The sequence below is a fragment of the Indicator indicator genome, chromosome 10 (assembly GCF_027791375.1).
Source record: "Indicator indicator isolate 239-I01 chromosome 10, UM_Iind_1.1, whole genome shotgun sequence".
In the NCBI taxonomy this organism is placed as follows: Eukaryota; Metazoa; Chordata; class Aves; order Piciformes; family Indicatoridae; genus Indicator; species Indicator indicator.
Window position 1 is genome coordinate 33,208,319 of NC_072019.1, and position 18,561 is coordinate 33,226,879.

General features: G+C 42.9%; 1 protein-coding gene across 1 annotated transcript in view; it reads right to left on the minus strand.

Moving 5' to 3' along the window:
* Nucleotides 1–18,561, minus strand: part of DPYD (dihydropyrimidine dehydrogenase) — a 605,351-nt gene that overhangs the window by 564,981 nt on the left and 21,809 nt on the right. The window contains exon 3 of the mRNA XM_054384577.1: nt 3,827–3,909. Within this exon, the coding sequence (XP_054240552.1) occupies nt 3,827–3,909 (83 nt within the window). The remainder of the gene's footprint in view (nt 1–3,826; nt 3,910–18,561) is intronic.

The following is an 18,561-nucleotide window of genomic DNA, read 5'->3' on the forward strand; positions in this document are numbered from 1 at the left end:
CCAACCATATAATGTTGACTACAATTAAGAGAATTACACAGTCACAGAACTGTCAAGGTTGGAAGGGACCTCAAGGATCATCCAGTTTCAACCCCGCCTGACATGGGCAGGGACACCTCATACTACATAACGTTGCTCACAGCCACATCCAGGAGTCTACAAAGGAAGGGCAGATTAATTTTGATGGAAGTTAAGTATCCTGGGGCACAGTTGGACACACAGTTTAATCTCTGAAACATCCTCATGCTGATACACTAAACATTTCTAGGAAAATGGATGCTTACTCTTGCTTCCAGAACCACAATGGCCAGGATAATAGCAGAATAGGACTCCAGAAGTAGCAAAAAAGGCAAATGTAACTACTAATATTCATTATCACAGAATTGTCAGGGTTGGAAGGGACCTCAAGGATCATCCAGTTCCAACAACCCCCCTGCCACAGGCTGGGCACACCTCACACTACAGCAGGTTGCTCACAGCCACATCCAGCCTGGCTGCAAAAACCTCCAGGGATGAGGCTTCCACCACCTCCCTGGGCAACCTGTGCCAGTGTCTCACCACCCTCATGGGGAAGAACTTCTTCCTAACATCCAACCTGAATCTACCCATTTCTAGCTTTGCTCCATTCCCCCCAGTCCTATCACTCCCTGACACCCTCAAAAGTCCCTCCCCAGCTTACTTGTAGCCCCCTTCAGATACTGGAAGGCCACAAGAAGGTCTCCTTGGAGTCTTCTCTTCTCCAGACTGAACAGCCCCAACTCCCTCAGTCTGTCCTCATAGGAGAGGAGCTCCAGCCCTCTGACCAATCTTGGGGCCCTCTGTACAATATCTGTCACACTGCACAACCACTGGTTTCTCCTCAGTACAGCTTGCAGGCTAGCAGAAATAGCCAGCATAGAAATTGGTCAGATTATAAAGTGATTTTTATTGCATGCACAACGTAGAGTCATGAGAATCTTCTATGTAGTCCTTGTAACAGAAATAGAAAGAGGACATATGAAAGGCCAAACCTCCCTTTGCTACTGCATGTTTGCCACCAAAGAATTGCCAGATCTCTCTCCTCTGCCCTGCTGAGACCACCCCTGCAATCCTGTGTCCACTTTGGGGCTCCCCAGGTCAGGAGAGACAGAGACCTGCTGGAGAGAATCCAAGGGAGAGCCAGGAGGATGCTTAGGGGACTTGAGCATCTCCCCTGTGAAGAGAGACTGAGAGCCCTGGGGCTGTTTAGTCTGGAGAGGAGAAGGCTGAGAGGGGATCTGATCAATGTCTATCAATAGCTGAGGGGTGGGTGTCAAGGGGAGGGGGCCAGGCTCTTTTGGGTGGTTCACAGTGATAAGCCAAGGACCAATGGATACAAACTTGAACAGAGAAGACTTCACCTCAACATGAGGAGAAACTTCTTTGCAGTGAAGGTGACAGAGCCCTGGAATAGGCTGCCCAGAGAGGTTGTGGAATCTCCTTCCCTGGAGACTTTCCAAACCCCCCTGGATGCATTCCTGTGCAGACTACCCTAAGTGATGCTGCTCTGGCAGGGGGTGTTGGACCTGATGATCTCTGGAGAGATCCAACCTCTAATACGCTGTGAGACTGGGATGTATCTCAAAGTGCCACAAACCAGCCCATGGAATGTTCTTACAGGGGAACAGAAACTTGTCATTCAGTTTGTTGAGAATACTAAGAGAAGGTTCCTGTGTCAAAAGCTCCCTAAATCTTTATTTTAAATCACTTTCTGTTTACTGGCATGACACAAAAGCTCTCCATGCACAGACAACTGACCACATAAGGAGAAAACCCTAGAGGTATATAGATGTAGGGCCTGGTCTGATGAAGAGTGACTGGAGGAGCTGGGGCTGCTTAGTTTGAAACAGGGGAGGCTGAGGGGAGACTTCATGGCTCTCTACAGCTACCTGAAAGGAGGTTGTGGAGAGGTTGGTGCTGGTCTCTTCTCACAGGTGATTAACAATAGAACAAGAGGGAACAGCCTCAAGCTGCAGCAGGGCAGGTTTAGACTGGACAGCAGGAAGAATTTTTTCCCATCAAGAGTGTTCAGGCATTGGAATGTGCTACCCAGGGAGATGGTGGAGTCCCCAAGCCTGGATGTGTTTAAAGGTGGCTTGGATGTGGTACTTTGGAATCTGATTTAGGGGTGAAACTTTGTGGAGTAGGATTCTGGGTTGGACTTGGTGATCCTGGGGGTCTTTTCCAGCCTGAATGTTCCTGTGATTCTGTATGAAGCAAAATGAGCTGAAAGCCAGAAATCACAATCAAAAAGGTGAATGCCATTATTTTTACAGTTACTTGCAACATGATCAGAAAGGAAATTATGTGATTTGAAGGTATGAAGAAAAGCTTCAAGCTAGGCAGGTTGCATGTCCAGTCAGAATCCCTCTATAAAGACTTATTCATAGCAGGGTACACCAGACTAGAGAACCACAGACATAAAGTCAGTCATGCAAACAGCCATTCACACACAGCCATAAATTTTAAAGGGATTATGAACACAATCAAAGCAAATGGCTGCAATTAGTCTTTAGAGAAGATTCTCAGTGGGTTTTTTGTTATCATCTTGGATTTTCTTTCTTTTCTTGCTTTGTTGCGTTTTTTTTTTTTTTTTTTTACTGGGTTAGGACAAGACTAAGAAGTCACTCTGGTATCAGGCAAGTGAGAAGATCTTCTTGTGGCTTTCCAGTATCTGAAGGGGGCTACAAGAAAGCTGGGGAGGGACTTTTGAGGGTGTCAGGGAGTGATAGGACTAGGGGGAATGGAGCAAAACTAGAAATGGGTAGATTCAGATTGGATGTTAGGAAGAAATTCTTCCCCATGAGAGTGGTGAGACACTGGCACAGGGTGCCCAGGGAGGTGGTGGAAGCCTCATCCCTGGAGGTTTTTGCATCCAGGCTGGATGTGGCTGTGAGCAACCTGATGTAGTGTGAGGTGTCCCTGCCCATGGCAGGGTTGTTGGAACTGGATGATCCTTGAGGTCCTTTCCAACCCTGACAATTCTCTGATTCCATAATTTTACTACCTTTGCATCGTTACCTTTTACTATCCAACTTTCATACCTTTAAATGTACAGGCTATTATAATTTTCTGACCCACAGATAATAGCATAATTAACATCATCCTGATTATTTGGTGAGTTACTTTAGAAAATTCAGGTCTGATTCCACTACCTTTCAGCAGAGTACTCATTTCCTATTCCAGATACTACAGCCAGCAAGTCTCTTTGGAGTCCTGTCCCCATATACTCTACAGCACAAGGAAGAGTGACAGAAGATTCGTGTGCTGCCTGTACATGTTCATATACTTAGCAGGCATTGATATGAGGATATGAAGCAAAATATACATTTCTACAGTACAGTGAAGGACCAGCTGGGTTTTAATATTCCATTAGCACACCCAAAATCGTCTAAATCTGGTGATAAAAATCAGAGAAGGCAGGAAGTACATGCATGAAAATCAAATTCAATTTAAAAGCAAAGCCAGGTTTGTTCAAACACCGCTGTACAACTGGGTTAACACTTACAGAATTTAGATGAACAATATTTTCACCCGCTCCCAGTTTAGGATAAATACAAAGCAAGGCACCCCTTAAGCATTTTAAATAACAAATTAAACATTTACGTTTTTTACTGTGCAGTCAGGCTTAACATTTATGCAGCTTCAAAACCAAAGTACAGCCTCAAGGGAAGCCTCTCCACTGACAAATTAATACCTTAGAGAATAGAGCTGAATGGTGGCAATGAACTCATTTGTTCCCCCAATAATGAAGAATGACTCTTTCTTCACCACATCTGTGACTGTTGCTATGGTGACCCAGACTTACCTCATTGCTTCTCGAAGTGCTCCTCGCTCACTAAGAGTCGTGTGCTTGATGTCGTCAAAATTATTTTCTAGTTTCCCACAGTCCTACCACAAACAGAGAAATCCATGTGAGGCTCTCAGGCACCACAGTGCACCTGTATTAACATCATTCGACAGCAGGCAGACCAAATTGGTTTCCCTCATGCAGCCTCATATTATCCATTCTGGTTTAATTACACGGGAGTCATGAAGAAGACACTGAGAACTCAGAAACAAAGTAAACAGGAATCTTATTATATGGTTGCCATGGAAATTATCTTATCAATTTTCCATAATGAAATGTATGGACTTTTTACTTTTTTTTGTCTCCCCCTCCCCTTCTCTGAAGAAAAATTAATTTTTCCTTTATCACCATGCAAAGCTACTCTACACAAACACACAGATGAGGAGAGAAATCTAAACATGCCTTTCAGAATGATAATAAAAGTCACTAACTCTGCCCCAATGAAACGGGCAGTGCTGTGGGAACGAATTCATCAGATTTAATTCCTGTTTAATTTAATTTTACAAGCAAAACAGAACTTGTTTATAGGCACCTCAACCACTTCATGTTTCCTTCCAGATTAGACCTCTCTGGTATATCTAGGAGTAACACGAAGTCAAACATTTAGTGACTGCAAATGAAACGAAACTTTGCTATATTCTGTTAATTGTTATCAAATGTATGACTGGCTCCATTAATCCAGAGTGCTGTTTCTTTTCTTCTGTTCCCTCAACAAGAGAAGCTTTTAGGTTGCACCTTTCTCCAATACCAAAAGCTCCCTCTGGGAGGCATAATTTTGCTGTAAGGGTGTGAAAGAACCACAACTCGCAAGCTGCATAGTTGCTATTGCTAACAGCCTTGAAGCCAGGATTGTCAGGCTCTTCATGCAGGAGCTTTAAAAAAAATAAGAGTGCTATTATTTGATAACATTGCTTTCACAGCTTTTAGGTATCTGAATTAATTTCCAGTTCACATCTAAAAGAGAGTTGTAATTACCACAATACAAGTTTCCTATCGTTGATTCTGTTGTGCATTGATTCTTTATTTTTATAATTGCCTTCAATTCGAGGCTACAAAAGCATCACTGGAAAGGAAATAATCAGGTATTTGCAAATGGCCAAACAACATATTTTAGCTTGTCCAACGAACATTTAAACTCTCATTATTCTTAAACAAAAGTATAGACTTTTTAATAAAGAAGTTTTCATGCTTTTAACAACACATTTATGAGCAGGAGAAACAAACAAATCTACATTTGGAACTCTGCAGTCTTTTTTCTTTATAAAAAAAGCGATGCATGGTTTAAGTATGAGTAGCAAATCTTATCAGAGAATCACAGAGCCATAGAATCATAGAATGGTCTGGGCCAGAAGGGACCTCCAAAGGTCAGCTAGAATCATAGAATCATAGAATTGTCAGGGTTTGAAGGGGCCTCAAGGATCATCCAGTTGCAATCCCCCTGTCATGGGCAGGGACACCTGTTGCAGGGTGCTCCAAATCCCCCACCTTTCCTCCTTGTCTATCAGCCAGAGGTCTGAATAGAGGAGACAAGGTGTGAAACGCTCTTCCCCTGTCCTGGTAACAGCAAGAACCACCTATTGTCCCCGCTGGGTGGAGGCCCCACAGGTATTTACCGGTGGGGAGAAGCCCTCTGGGATTTGGAAATGTGGTAAGGAGAATATTTCACATTTTGGCCTGAACAGCTTGTCGAGTAATGTATAAAAGGGTGCGCAGGGAGCAGTGGGGGCTCTCAGTTTCACACTGCTCACCCGTGTGTCGGGGCTGCTCATCTCGGCTCCGATATTTTGGGCGCTCATCGCTCGCCGCTCTTGCTCACTTCTCCCCGGACCGGCCCAGCCTGGGACCTGCCTGCCCCGCCAGCCTGGGACCTGCCTACCCCGGCTGCGTGAGACCTGCCTGCCCCGCCAGCCTGGGACTTGCCTGCCCCCGCCAGCCATGAGATCTGCCTGCCCCCGCCAGCCTGGGACCTGCCTACCCCGGCTGCGTGAGACCTGCCTGCCCCCGCCGGCCTGGGACCTGCCTGCCCCCGCCGGCCATGAGACCTGCCTGCCCCCGCCGGCCATGAGATCTGCCTGCCCCCGCCAGCCTGGGACCTGCCTACCATTTCGCTCTCCCTGGGACCGATTGCGGAAAGCCTGAGCCTCGAACTGGATCACAACTGGCCAGTTTCTGGAGCCTGTCAGCAGAGAGAGCGAGCTAGGGAACATCTCCAAATTTCTCCTCCGATTCTCGTGAGTAAACCCTGGCCTGCTCATATCTCCCTAAGGGTTATTGGCCGGCCTTTGATTTATAAGTGGGTGAAGCTATTTGTGTCTGAGCCTTTTCCAGACTCTGAACTCTCTGAATTGTGTCAAAAATTGCCGTAAGCATCCTGGAAGAATTCGCAACCGAATAGAAGCTGTAAATAACTTTTTATCAGTTTTGTACATAGTTTTGGGAAAATAAAAATAACTAGATTTTTATCATTCCCGCCTTACTAATTTAACCCCAAACTAATACAACACCTCACACTAGAATCATAGAATCACAGAATTGTCAGGGTTGGAAGGGACCTCGAGGATCAGCCAGTTCCAGCCCCCCTGCCCTGGGCAGGGACACCTCACACTAATAGACAAGCAGTACTGGGCATTCCTGATGGCAGGAGATGGTGCTCAAGAATATTTAGTTTGGTCCTTGATTCTCCCAAGAGAACTCTTATCTTTGTCTCACTCTGTAAGCAGCTTCCTTTGTACAAATCTTAACATTCCTCACTCTTATGGGTACTAATTTAGTAGCCTTGCCTTAGGAAAGTCTTGGGAGGATGATCACACTAGATCAGGTTGCTCAGAGCCACATCCAGCCCAGCTGCAAAAACCTCCAGGGATGAGGCTTCCACCACCTCCCTGGGCAACCTGTGCCAGTGTCTCACCACCCTCATGGGGAAGAACTTCTTCCTAACGTTCAATCTGAATCTACCAATTTCTAGTTTTGCTCCATTCCCCCCAGTCCTATCATCACCTGACACCCTACAAAGTCCCTCACCATCTAGTCCAACCTCCCTGCAGTCATCAGGGACATCCTCAACTAGAGCAGGCTGCCCATGGCTAATCTGATGTTTTTTTCTTTGTTTACCCAATGGACTGTCCTTGTGTGGCAAACTCCCACTAAAAAATTCCAAGGGTTTATTTATGAGAGAAAGACAGGGAAGCTCTACAACGAAGTATTCTATTCTTCAGGTCAGCACAGGTTGACCTTCAGCTCCAAGCATATACAGGCAGGTCAGACATTTAAAACACACAAAAAAAGATTCAAATCAACAATAATAATTACTAAAGAACAAACTGAAAATACCTGTGATGAGGGGAGACTTAACAATCCTGTGCCACCAGCACCTCAGCACAGGTTCAGAAAATCTGAACATCACGCAGTTCATTTCTCTTGACCTTGTGGTATAAAGCCACACAGAAAGAGAGAATGCAAGGCAGATGAGGTTTTTATCAAACACAACTAAATCTCCTCAGTATTGTACAAACTGATGCTCTCCACGTGGAAAATGCTGAAAAGAGTGAAGTTCAGCTGGGGTTTCTTCTTTGTCTGTCTGACCTGTACTGCATTCATCATCTGAAGGGCAACAGAGGTAGCCCATTTCTAAAGAAAACACTATGATTATGTAGCCTTAACACACAAATATTCCATCTAACTACAAACACAATGTGAAAATTAATAGATAGCCCAGAACAAAAGAATGGAACAAATTTTCTAGACTCAAATAGTAGATGTTGTACCAATCCATTTGGCAGAAAGATGAACTTATGCCTAGCATTTCTGAGAATCATCTCTGGATAGCATCCTTCCCAGTTCCTTTCAGCAAAATACCTCTCACCCAAGGAACGGCAGCTGAAGAGCAAATGATTTCACCGTTAGAAAAAAAAAATGAACTAAAAACTCAGTGCTGTGTCACCAGTTACTGCATACATCCTGAACAGGAGAGTGAGCAAGTATCAATCACACCCACTGCTTTCCAGTTCCAACTGCAACCATCCAGGAGAGTATGCTGGATTCTCTCAGTGAGAAGAGAGCAGGCTGTCTGAAATACCAAATGGAAGCATAGCTACAGATGCATAATAGTCACTTTGCATGGGGCTGAGTATCCACTCACACTTTACACAATCACCAGAGAAACACTCAGGTTGGAAAAGACTCTCAGGATCACCAAGTCCAACCCAGAACCCTACTCTACAAGGGTCACCTCTAAACCATAGCTCCAAGCACCACATCCAAATCACCTTTAAACACACCCAGCCTTGGGGACTCCACCACCTCCCTGGGCAGCACATTCCAATGCCTGACCACTCTTGATGGGAAAAAATTCTTCCTGCTCTCCAGTCTGCACCTGCCCTGCTGCAGCTTGAGGACATTCTCTCTTGCTCTATCACTAATTACTTGTGAGAAGAGACCAGCACCAACCTCTCCACAACCTCCTTTCAGGTAGCTGTAGAGAGCCATGAGGTCTCCCCTCAGCCTCCTCTGTTTCACACTAAGCAGCCCCAGCTCCTTCAGTCATTCTTCACAAGATTTATTCTCCAAAATGCCTACATTTATAGATTGTCAGAAAGTTTATTGCTTTATAAGAAAGGCTACCAACACAAATGAATTTGGGATCATGAGAATCCTTTGGACAATCTATCTGGGAAATGATGAAATTTCAGTAAACCGTGACCAGAGTGAGCTTTACATTCTTAAGTATTAAATCAGTAGCAAAACTGAGCTCCTGCTATTATCTATACTAAAAAACAGGTTAGTACCTATAAACACCTTGCACAGGGCAGTACATTTTGGCCCATAATATTTCACAGATTCAAGTGTAATGAGCAATTAACCTCCCAGGTGCTTCATTCTGAGCAGCAGCTAAAGTAAAAAAAAATCAAAATCAAAACAGAAGCAGTGAAAAAAAATGTAAAAAAAGAGAAAAAAATTTGGTTTGGTGGCATACTGCCAAGTTATTTTCTGTGGCTATAGATAAAGCCTAGAAGATTTAACTCTATGATTCAATAATTATACAGTGCTCTATATGTCATCACTGTTGGCAGAGCCATAGTGCTGGATGATACTAAACTAAATATTGTCTTTGAGAAGTGCAGGAGGAAAAATAAGCACAGAGATGTAATTAGGGACACAGTCATCATAAGTCAAACTACCATTGTATGTCAAAAAGCCACAGCAGTCTAAATACTACTTCTTAAAGGATTCTGGCGTGAAGGTTTTAAATTAACCAAAAAAGCAAGAGAGGGGAGGAGATATTTGATATATAAACAAATGGCTTAAGGATTCCAGATAAATAGAATCATAAAATCATAGAATCAGTCAGGGTTGGAAGGGACCTCAAGGATCATCCAGTTCCAACCCCCCCCTGCCATGGGCAGGGACACCTCACACTACAGCAGGTTGCTCACAGCCACATCCACATTGTTAAGCCTGGCCTTAAACACCTCCAGGGATGGGGCCTCAACCACCTCCCTGGACAACCCATTCCAGGCTCTCACCACTCTCATGGGGAAGAACTTCTTCCTAACATCCAGCCTGAATCTCCCCACTTCCAGGTTTGTTCCATTCCCCCTGGTCCTGTCACTACCTGATAGCCTAAAAAGTCCCTCCCCAGCTTTCTTGTAGCCCCCTTCAGATCCTAGAAGGCCACAAGAAGGTCACCTCGGAGCCTTCTCTTCTCCAGACTCAACAGCCCCAACTCTTTCAGTCTCTCCTCATAGCAGAGGAGCTCCACCCCTCTGATCATCCTTGTGGCCCTTGGAAGGTTTTAAATTAACCACAAAGCGAGACAGTGGAGAAGACATTTTCTATGCAAACAAATGGCTTACTTATCATATGAGACCTTAACTAAAAATACATGAGGACTATTTAAAAAGGGAGATGGAGAGTGGATTATTACAAGTTCTGCATGGGACAGCAATGTGCCTTTGTGGCCAAGAAAGCAAATGCGATCCTGGGGTGCATTCAGAGGAGTGTGTCCAGCAGACTCAGGGAGGTTCTCCTTCGCCTCTGCTCTGCCCTGCTGAAACCTCACCTGCAATATTGCATCCAGTTCTGGGCTCCCCAGTTCAAGAGGGACAGGGATCTGCTGGTGAGTGTCCAAGGGAGAGCTACAAGGATGCTGAAGGGACTGGAGCACTGCCTGGTGAGGAGAGGCTGAGAGCCCTGGGGCTGTGCAGTCTGGAGAGGAGAAGACTGAGAGGGGATCTGATCAATGTCTATGAGGGCTGGGGGTCAGGAAGGAAGGGACAGGGATAGCCTGTGCTGAGGTGCATCCTCTAATAAGACAAGGGGCAATGGATAGAACTACCACATAGGAGGTTCCACCTCAACATGAGGAGGAACTTCTTCACTGTAAGGGTCCCAGGGCACTGAAACAGGCTGCCCAAAGAGGTTGTGGAGTCTCCTCTGGAGCCTTTGCAGCCCTGTCTGGATGTGTTCCTGTGAGACCTGTGCTGGATTCTCTGGTCCTGCTCTGGCAGGGGGGTTGGACTTGAAGATCTCCAGAGGTCCCTTCCAACCCCTAAGATCCTGTGAGCCTGTTATATCTACAAATATCCAAATTTACAGAGCACACTTGTGGAACATCTGATCAGAAATGAGAAAGATAAATGAAGTTTTAAGAACATCAGTCAAGTACCAAGCCCAGAGTACTCTTGGTCTTTGGCACTGTAAAACTGACTCACATCACTGAACAACAAAAAGGAAAGAATCACTCTAGTTTTAAATTAAAATCCTAGGATTCTGGCCAAAGTGAATTTGTACTTTTCAACACATGTCTAAACATTCTTCAGCTTAGCTTTCTTGTATATGTTGTAGTCTTGGATGGAAAGGACAGCCTTCTTTGCTTGACAGTCATCTGAAAAGCAATTCTCCATTTGGCTTCTTGGGTCAAATGGAACTCAGAAACCAACAGCAGTCTGTTTTCCGGACTGGGTATTTACTGATTTTCCTAAAACTGCTATAATGACATACTTTATGATAATATTTTATTAGTAGCTTCATTATTAATTTTATCACTTACCACAACTGAAAATACAGAATTGTAATCACACAGTCCTTGCTCTCACACTTACAGCAGGAAAAAAATGTCATGTTTTGTGGGTTGTGACAAGAAAGGCTTCTGAATTTGTACATTAATCTTCCTTCATCCTCATCTTCATACATTCATCATTTATCTTCCTCATTTCTGAACAGATGTTCCACAAGTGTGCTGTGTAAATTTGGGTATTTGTAGATATCCACTGAGGATCTCCTTAAATCATGAAAGCATTGATGCCTTTGCTCTGCCACAACAGGCCTAAGAGTCAGATTTTTTTAGAATCATAACTCATAGAATCATAAATCATAACTCAAAGTCATACATTCTGGGATACAGGACTGATAAAAAGTGGCTACACTTCCACAAAAACCAACCTTAAACCTTACATCCAAACATGAGTGAGGTCACACTCAGCCACAGCCTGATATTTTAATTCTGTCCTGAAGTGCTTCACATAAGACTTTCAAAAGTGTTAGTATCAGAGATGATGTCTTACACACATTTTGAGATAGAATGGAAATAAAATCTTTGATCTGACCCAAGACCTAAGGCAGCCTACACAATTGATTGGGTAGATCTCCTTCCTGATGCATGGCCAAATCAAAAGCCCTCTTTCTTCCATGACAAAAAAAGGCTTTAGGTAAGTAGGATTGCTAAATTCTTGGAATTCTTTGTTTCCACATGCTTTCAGGAATTTTTCTTAGAAAGCTTGATTTTTTTTTCCCCCAAACATGAGCAGGCAGTGTGAGCTTGCAGCACAGAAGGCCAATAGCAACCTGGGCTGCATCAAAATATACACCGCCAGCAGATCTTAAGAGGTGATCCTGCCGCTTTGCTCTGGTGAGACCTCACCTGGAGTGTTGTGTACAGCTCTGGAGCCCTCATACAGGAAGGACATGGACCTGATGGAGAAGGTCCACAGGAGGGCCACAAAAATGATCAGGGGGTTGGAGCAGCTCTGCTATGAGGACAGGCTGAGGGAGCTGGGGGTGTTCAGCCTGGAGAAGAGAAGTCTCCAGGGAGACCTAATAGCAACCTTCCAGTACCTGAAGGGGGCTACAAGAGGGATGGAGAGAGACTGTTTGCAAAGGCCTGCAGGGACAGGATGAGGGGAAACAGCTTCAAACTAGAGAAGGGAAGATTTAAATTGGATGTTAGAAACAAGTTTGTTACTATGAGAGTGGTGGAACACTGGAAAGGTTGCCCAAGGAGGTGGTTGAGGCTCCTTCCCTGCAGATATTGAAGGTGAGGCTCAATGAGGCCCTGGGCAACCTGATCTAGTTGGGGATGTCCCTGATGACTGCAGGGAGGTTGGAATGGATGAGCTTTGGAGGTCCCTTCTAGCCCAGACCATTCCGTAATTCTATGATTTTGGAAAGTGAATCTCACATTTTTACTCTTGAGTGTTCTCTGTGCATTAACCATAAGGAACATAGAGCAACTGAAACTCCTCTCACTTTTTCACTATGTATTTACTATTGCTGCTAATACTAAAACAAATCCATTCTTCTCCTGTTACCTCCTATATTATCCATAAAACAAAGTTCCTACAGACTTCTGTTGTGTCTTAATATTTTACTGTTTATGCAGTCAAAAATATGCATATTAGATGTATTTGTACCTAAATTTCTGAGTGCTTCAAATGAGACAGCCTGGTCCAGCTTCTGAAGGACGTAGCAGTTCCCTCTGACATTTCAGTCAGTTACCTTTAAGGAGGTAAGCTCCAGTGATGAATTGTCAAAACTTTTTGGGACCTACAGAATCTACTCTTAAGTACCTACATCCTCTACAGATTCAGCAACAGAAGCCTCAAGTATTAGTCAAAAAAATACAACAAGAAACAACAGGTAGAAGCTTGAACATAGAAGCATCTCCCCTGTGAAGAGAGACTGAGAGCCCTGGGGGTGTTTAGTCTGGAGAAGAGAAAGCTGAGAGGGGATCTGATCAATGTCTGTCAATAGCTGAGGGGTGGGTGTCAGGAGGAGGGGGCCAGGCTCTTTTAGATGGTTCAAAGTGATAAGACAAGGAACAATGGGTTCAAACTAGAACACAGAAGATTTCACCTCAACATGAGGAGAAACTTCTTTGCAGTGAGGGTGACAGAGCCCTGGAACAGGCTACCCAGAGAGGTTGTGGAGTCTCCTTCTCTGGAGACTTTCCAAACCCACCTGGATGAATTCCTGTGCAGACTACCCTGGATGATCCTGCTCTGGCAGGGGGGTTGGACTGGATGATCTCTGGAGGTCCCCTCCAATCTCTAATGTACTGTGATGCTCTGATACCTTCACAAATCAAGTCCCACAGGTGCCTCAAGGCTGCCCACATTAGCTAGGTCTTTTGAGGCAATTTGCCACACTGTCCAACTGATCTCTTTAACAAAGCTGTAATTAAAAAAGATGACTTCTTTGGAGGACTGCACACCAAACAAACAATCAAAAAAGTGCTTATTTTCAGGTTGATCTTATTCTTGCTGCATAAAATGTTAAGCCCCACAATCACTTATTATTCTGGAAATGTGAACTCTTTCACAGGCAGAAAACTTTAGAAACAACTAACTTGTGTTTTACAAACCTAAGGCAACATTATAACAGTAATCTAAACTGGAATACATTGCTGCAAGGATAATTATTAAGGGAAAACACAGCTGACATTTTCTGATTTATGCACACAATCAGAGTTGGAGTCCAAGGACTGTGACATAATTATCTTCACGCTAACAATTTTTGTAAATCTCTTGACAGAATTTTAGCTAATTTTAAAATGCCTTCTGAAGATTAGCACTTTAAAACTGTTGGGGAAAATAGCACAATTTATTAGCAAGGGTATAATTGTAAACCTTCCAAATACTCATTGTGAATATCATTGAGACAGTAACTCCTGCTTTAGCAGCTGGTATATAAGACTCCAGTTTATGGAATCTTGAAACAACAGAGAGAGTAGAATCTAATTAAACAGGATTACATGCCAAGGAAAAATTATTAGAACCAGACTAATAGACAATTGTTATGAATTTGCCATAGCCCATCGACTGCTTTTGATGCAAACTTATATAAGACTGCTTCAGTCCAATGAAACGTAAATATTCTTCACAGCCTCCTCTCTTGATTTGGAACAGACTGCCTTTTACACTAAAACAACACAAAGAGCTAAATAGTTCCACTGATCTTCTCTCAGAGGCTTAAGCATCCATCTGCTGTAGGGCAAAATGGCTTCGTAGTCATTTTGTATTGATTCTAATTCATTATTCAGTAGCCAATAGCTGCCTTCCACGCAGGAAGCCTCCTTCTACTGTCTTCATATCCAGCAATCAGACCAAACCAATGCCATTTGCCAAAGGAATTCATCCTGAAAAACTCAACCAGTAAAAGGATTGTTTGATCCTAACTGTAAGGTATTATGATCTGTGCAGTATCTGCCCACGGAATTCCTCCTTCCTATTTGCTGTGACTCATTCTCCAGGGGTTGTTCTCCCAAACTGGGGGAAAAGCAGCTGAAAACTGATACCTAACCAACTGTTCACTAAGGAAAAATAGATCTGTGTTTTAATAGCTACATACTCCTAATATCTACAGAAAGTCTATTGAGCCCTCAGGTATTTACATACCATTTGACAGTATGGCATGCATAATGCATGAACATTTGTTACAACATTTCTTTTGTTATGTGATTGTTCCAGTTTGAGCCTAGTCCCTGACTGCAAAGACTGAAAAAATTAGTACCATTGGATACAAAAGGAAAATAATGCTAAGGTCTATAGAAATCATTGGACTGCTAATGGGGATATAGAGCAGAGGCAGAAACAGTTCTCTCTTTTCTCTTCTTCTGTCACTTCTGCTTGCAACTTCTCTCTCTTTTCCACAGCCTTGCCAGGGGATCTCTGTTTTGACTGCTGTGTAAGGTAACAAGAAGGAGGGAGGGAGTGGGGGAAAAGGTGAATGGGTCCCCTAGATCTGTCCAGGGGGGTCTGAGGAGTTTCTGTGGTTTTGTAAATGTACATATATTGTACATCTATTGTATATCTTGTACATACTCATTGCATTTCATATGTTTAAGAGTGTAGTTTGCTTGCACATAGAGCTTCATTTGCTCCCATCCCAAACTGAGCTGGTCTGAGCAATTTATTCTGGGGGTAATTATCCCAATTAGTTGGGGGGTAATTTCAACCCACCACGGTGATACACTCACATTGGTCAGACAGGCTCTCTGAAAATTACAGATATTAACACATCAAAACCAGCAAACTTCCAGCAGAAAACCAGCTGCATAGAGTGGTAGGTGGGTGCAATCAGTGCCTAATTAACACAACTATGTTAATGTTTCTCAGTTTTTTTTAAAGGAATATTATTTTTAAGGTGCTAAAATTAGTGCACATACAAACTCAAACACAAAGTATTACATTCTCTCGACAAAAAAGAATCAGAATCATAGAATCATATAATGGGTTGGGTTGCAAGGGACCTCCAAAGCTTATCTAGTCCCTCTGCACTCAGCAGGGACATCCTCAACTAGGTAGGTTGCCCAGAGCCCTGTCCAGCCTCACCTTGAATATGTCCAGGGATGGGGTTTTAACTACCTCCCCAGGCAACCTGTTGCAGTGCTCCACCATCCTCATGGTAAAGAACTTATATCCACCTTTAACCAAATTATGGTGGTTAAGATGAAACCAAGCAGGTTTCCTTTCTTCTCTTTCACAGATGCCCCAATGCCTGTGAATTGCACCTGGGACCTCCATGTGTGGAGCTGGAGTGTCTACAAGGACCAAGTACCACTATATTGCTAAAACAGGACTGATAGTAGAAAACTCTGATGCATGAGTGTCCCAGTTTGAGCTGGTTGCCCTGAAGAAAGCCACAAAGCTGCAGTCCTCCAGAAGGTACAGAGTGTCCAGAAGGTGTAATCTTTGTATTTCCTCCCAAAAATCCTGCATCTCTATAAATCTGGTTGCAAAGTTGTTCTCTTTCTCTTTCTTCCCCTTTTTTTGTCCCTGGACACACTGAGCTCCCTTATCTGGTGTGGGGGGAGGATGGTTCCAGCCTTCCTTGTGGCCTTCAAAGCCTGACTAATTTTTACTGTACAATCTTGGCCTGTTTAGGTCTAATGCCAGGGAATAAGGAAAGGCAGGTTCAGGCCTGGCCAGCCTGAATCCAGCCTAGCAATGAGGGGGAAGAAAGAACCCTAGGGCGTCTGTTAGACCCCAGGTGGAGAGAAAAGGAGCAGCTGGCTGGGGAGTTGTGGTATAGTCTGGTTGGGGGGAAGGTTTCTGTGGGGGTTTTCACATATCTTGTATATGTATTAGATGCTAAGAATTCATGTGTTCTGTATTTTCCTGTGTATTTTTGAATACAAGTTCTGTATTTCTCTCCAGTTCAACTATAGCCTCTTCATTGTACTTCTTTTGGGAGTAGAATTATTTCTATAAGCTCTTTAAACCAAGACAACGAGGTATGTTCTGAAACTGTGAGTGTGGGTCTGTTATTAATTACCAGAAACACTGTCAATGTAACCAGGAATTCCAAGGTAGACACAGGAAACTTGGGAATTTTTCAGAGCTTTGCCAGGTTAAAATATGGTGCAATCCTTAAAGACAGAGAACTATAAAAAGTTAATGATTTGTTAAACAAACACAAATGCTTCAGTTTGCAATTTTCCTAGGACTGTGAGAGATTTTTCCAGACTGAAATGGTATTCTTCTAGCTGCCTTTTCATGCACAAATTTCAAGTGGCAAAACTTTAACAGCCTTCATGTTCACATAGGGTATGGTATCCTGCTTGCATTCAGCTTGCTGTTGTCAGAGCAGGTGCAGACACCACATGTTTTGGAAATGGATAACACATCAGACAGCAGTGATACAGGGAGGATGAGAAAAGACATTCTGAAAAGAGCAAGCGTGCCACACAAATAGCAGACCAAAGAGCTGAGGGGGCAAAAAAAAGGAAAATGAAGAAAAAAAAAAAAAAAGGAAAAAAAAAGAAAAAAAGAAAAAACAAACTAGGAAAAAGAAAAAACAAACTAGGAAAAAGAAAAAACAAACTAGGAAAAAGAAAAAACAAACTAGGATAAAGAAAAAACAAACTAGGATAAAGAAAAAACAAACAAAAGAAAAAAAACAAGGTAAGCAACAAGGAAAAAAGAAACAAGTAGAAAAAAAACAGTAAAAAAAAAGAAGAAAAGAAAAAAAGAAAAAAAATAGAAAAAAAAAATAGAAAAAAAAAAACAAAAAAGTGGGAAGAGGGGGGAAAAAAGAAGAAAAAAAAGGAAGAGGAAGAAGAAAAAGCTACAGAAGATATGCAAGAGAGCAGAGTCATAGCTAGAAATACTAAAGCAGCAGAAAACAGAGGTGATGCCACTAGGTAGGACTTTTTATAATGCTCCTCACCTTGAGACTCAAAATTAAAAGAGAAAACTTTGGGAACTAAAAGGAAAACCTTTGCCTCTCCTACTTTTTTCTTTCTCTTCCTAAAAGAAATGTTAAACTTGATCAGCAGATGAACAACAGGGCTTGGGAAGAAGCTCCCAGTCCCTCTCCATCTGAAAGGACACATTTCAGGCTGCTTCCCTGTCTAGGATAAGGCTCTGTAGCAGGAAATTGTGACTCAAAATTTAAAGAGAAAGCTTGGGGAACTAAAAAGGATAAGGGTCTGTAGCAGGAAACAATATACAGAATGTGTTAGAATACAACAGGTTTCATTTAGATACTTCCTTTTTCAGTGGAACTGCAGTCCTGCCTTCTTGCCTTCTTTCCTGAGCACTACATGAGAGCCATCAGAGAAGTTCCAGATCCTGTCTGTGACTGATTCTTGACGGTTGGACCCTTTTGATTTTCCAGTACTCACAGCACAAGTTTACAGTTTAATTCTTTCAGGGTATGTAGTCTAAGGAAAGAGATGCAGGCTCTAACCAGAATTTCTGAATGTACTATTTTCACCTGACCATGGAAAAGATAACTAAGTAAAGATTAAGAACAAAACAAAATAGAAATCCCAAACACTGTATTCCCTTCCTTCCCACTACTTTCCTGTACCTCACCCTAGCTTGCTTTTCCCTTGGTATTCTTTGCTCTGCTTAGGCAAATATTCCCCTGACTCATCAAGATTAAATAAAAAGAGGGTATGTAGGTAAAGACCAGACTCATATTGAGAATTAACATTTACAGAGCTCATAACTTGGGAAAGATGAAGAATCTTTAAAATGCAAGTAGAACTGTACTCCTAAGGAACAGATTACAGTCTTGACCTTCAACAAAGAGCTTAAGAAAAATAAAACACATACCCCAAAGCACTTGCTTTTTTTTAGATTTGAGGAATTAACCCTACATATTTGAGGATCTTTCTTATTTTTCAGAATTTTCTTATTTTTACAGGATCCTTCTTATTTTTCCAGGCACAGCTAGGGAATTTTTAAATATAAGAGAGCCACCTGTCTGTTAAAGATAAGAGCTCTTCAAAAATTAAAGTTACAGCAAAATGCTCAACCACCACCCTGAAACAATGCAGTTTCATCTCCTGTAGCAGAACAAAAGCAAATTACATGAGGCAGGTTTGCTTCCTGAGACCAAGAGGCCACCTCTCATCTCTTACAGGGCAAACTTTACCCTCCAGCGACAGTATTTCTCCAAAGTGTCACCAT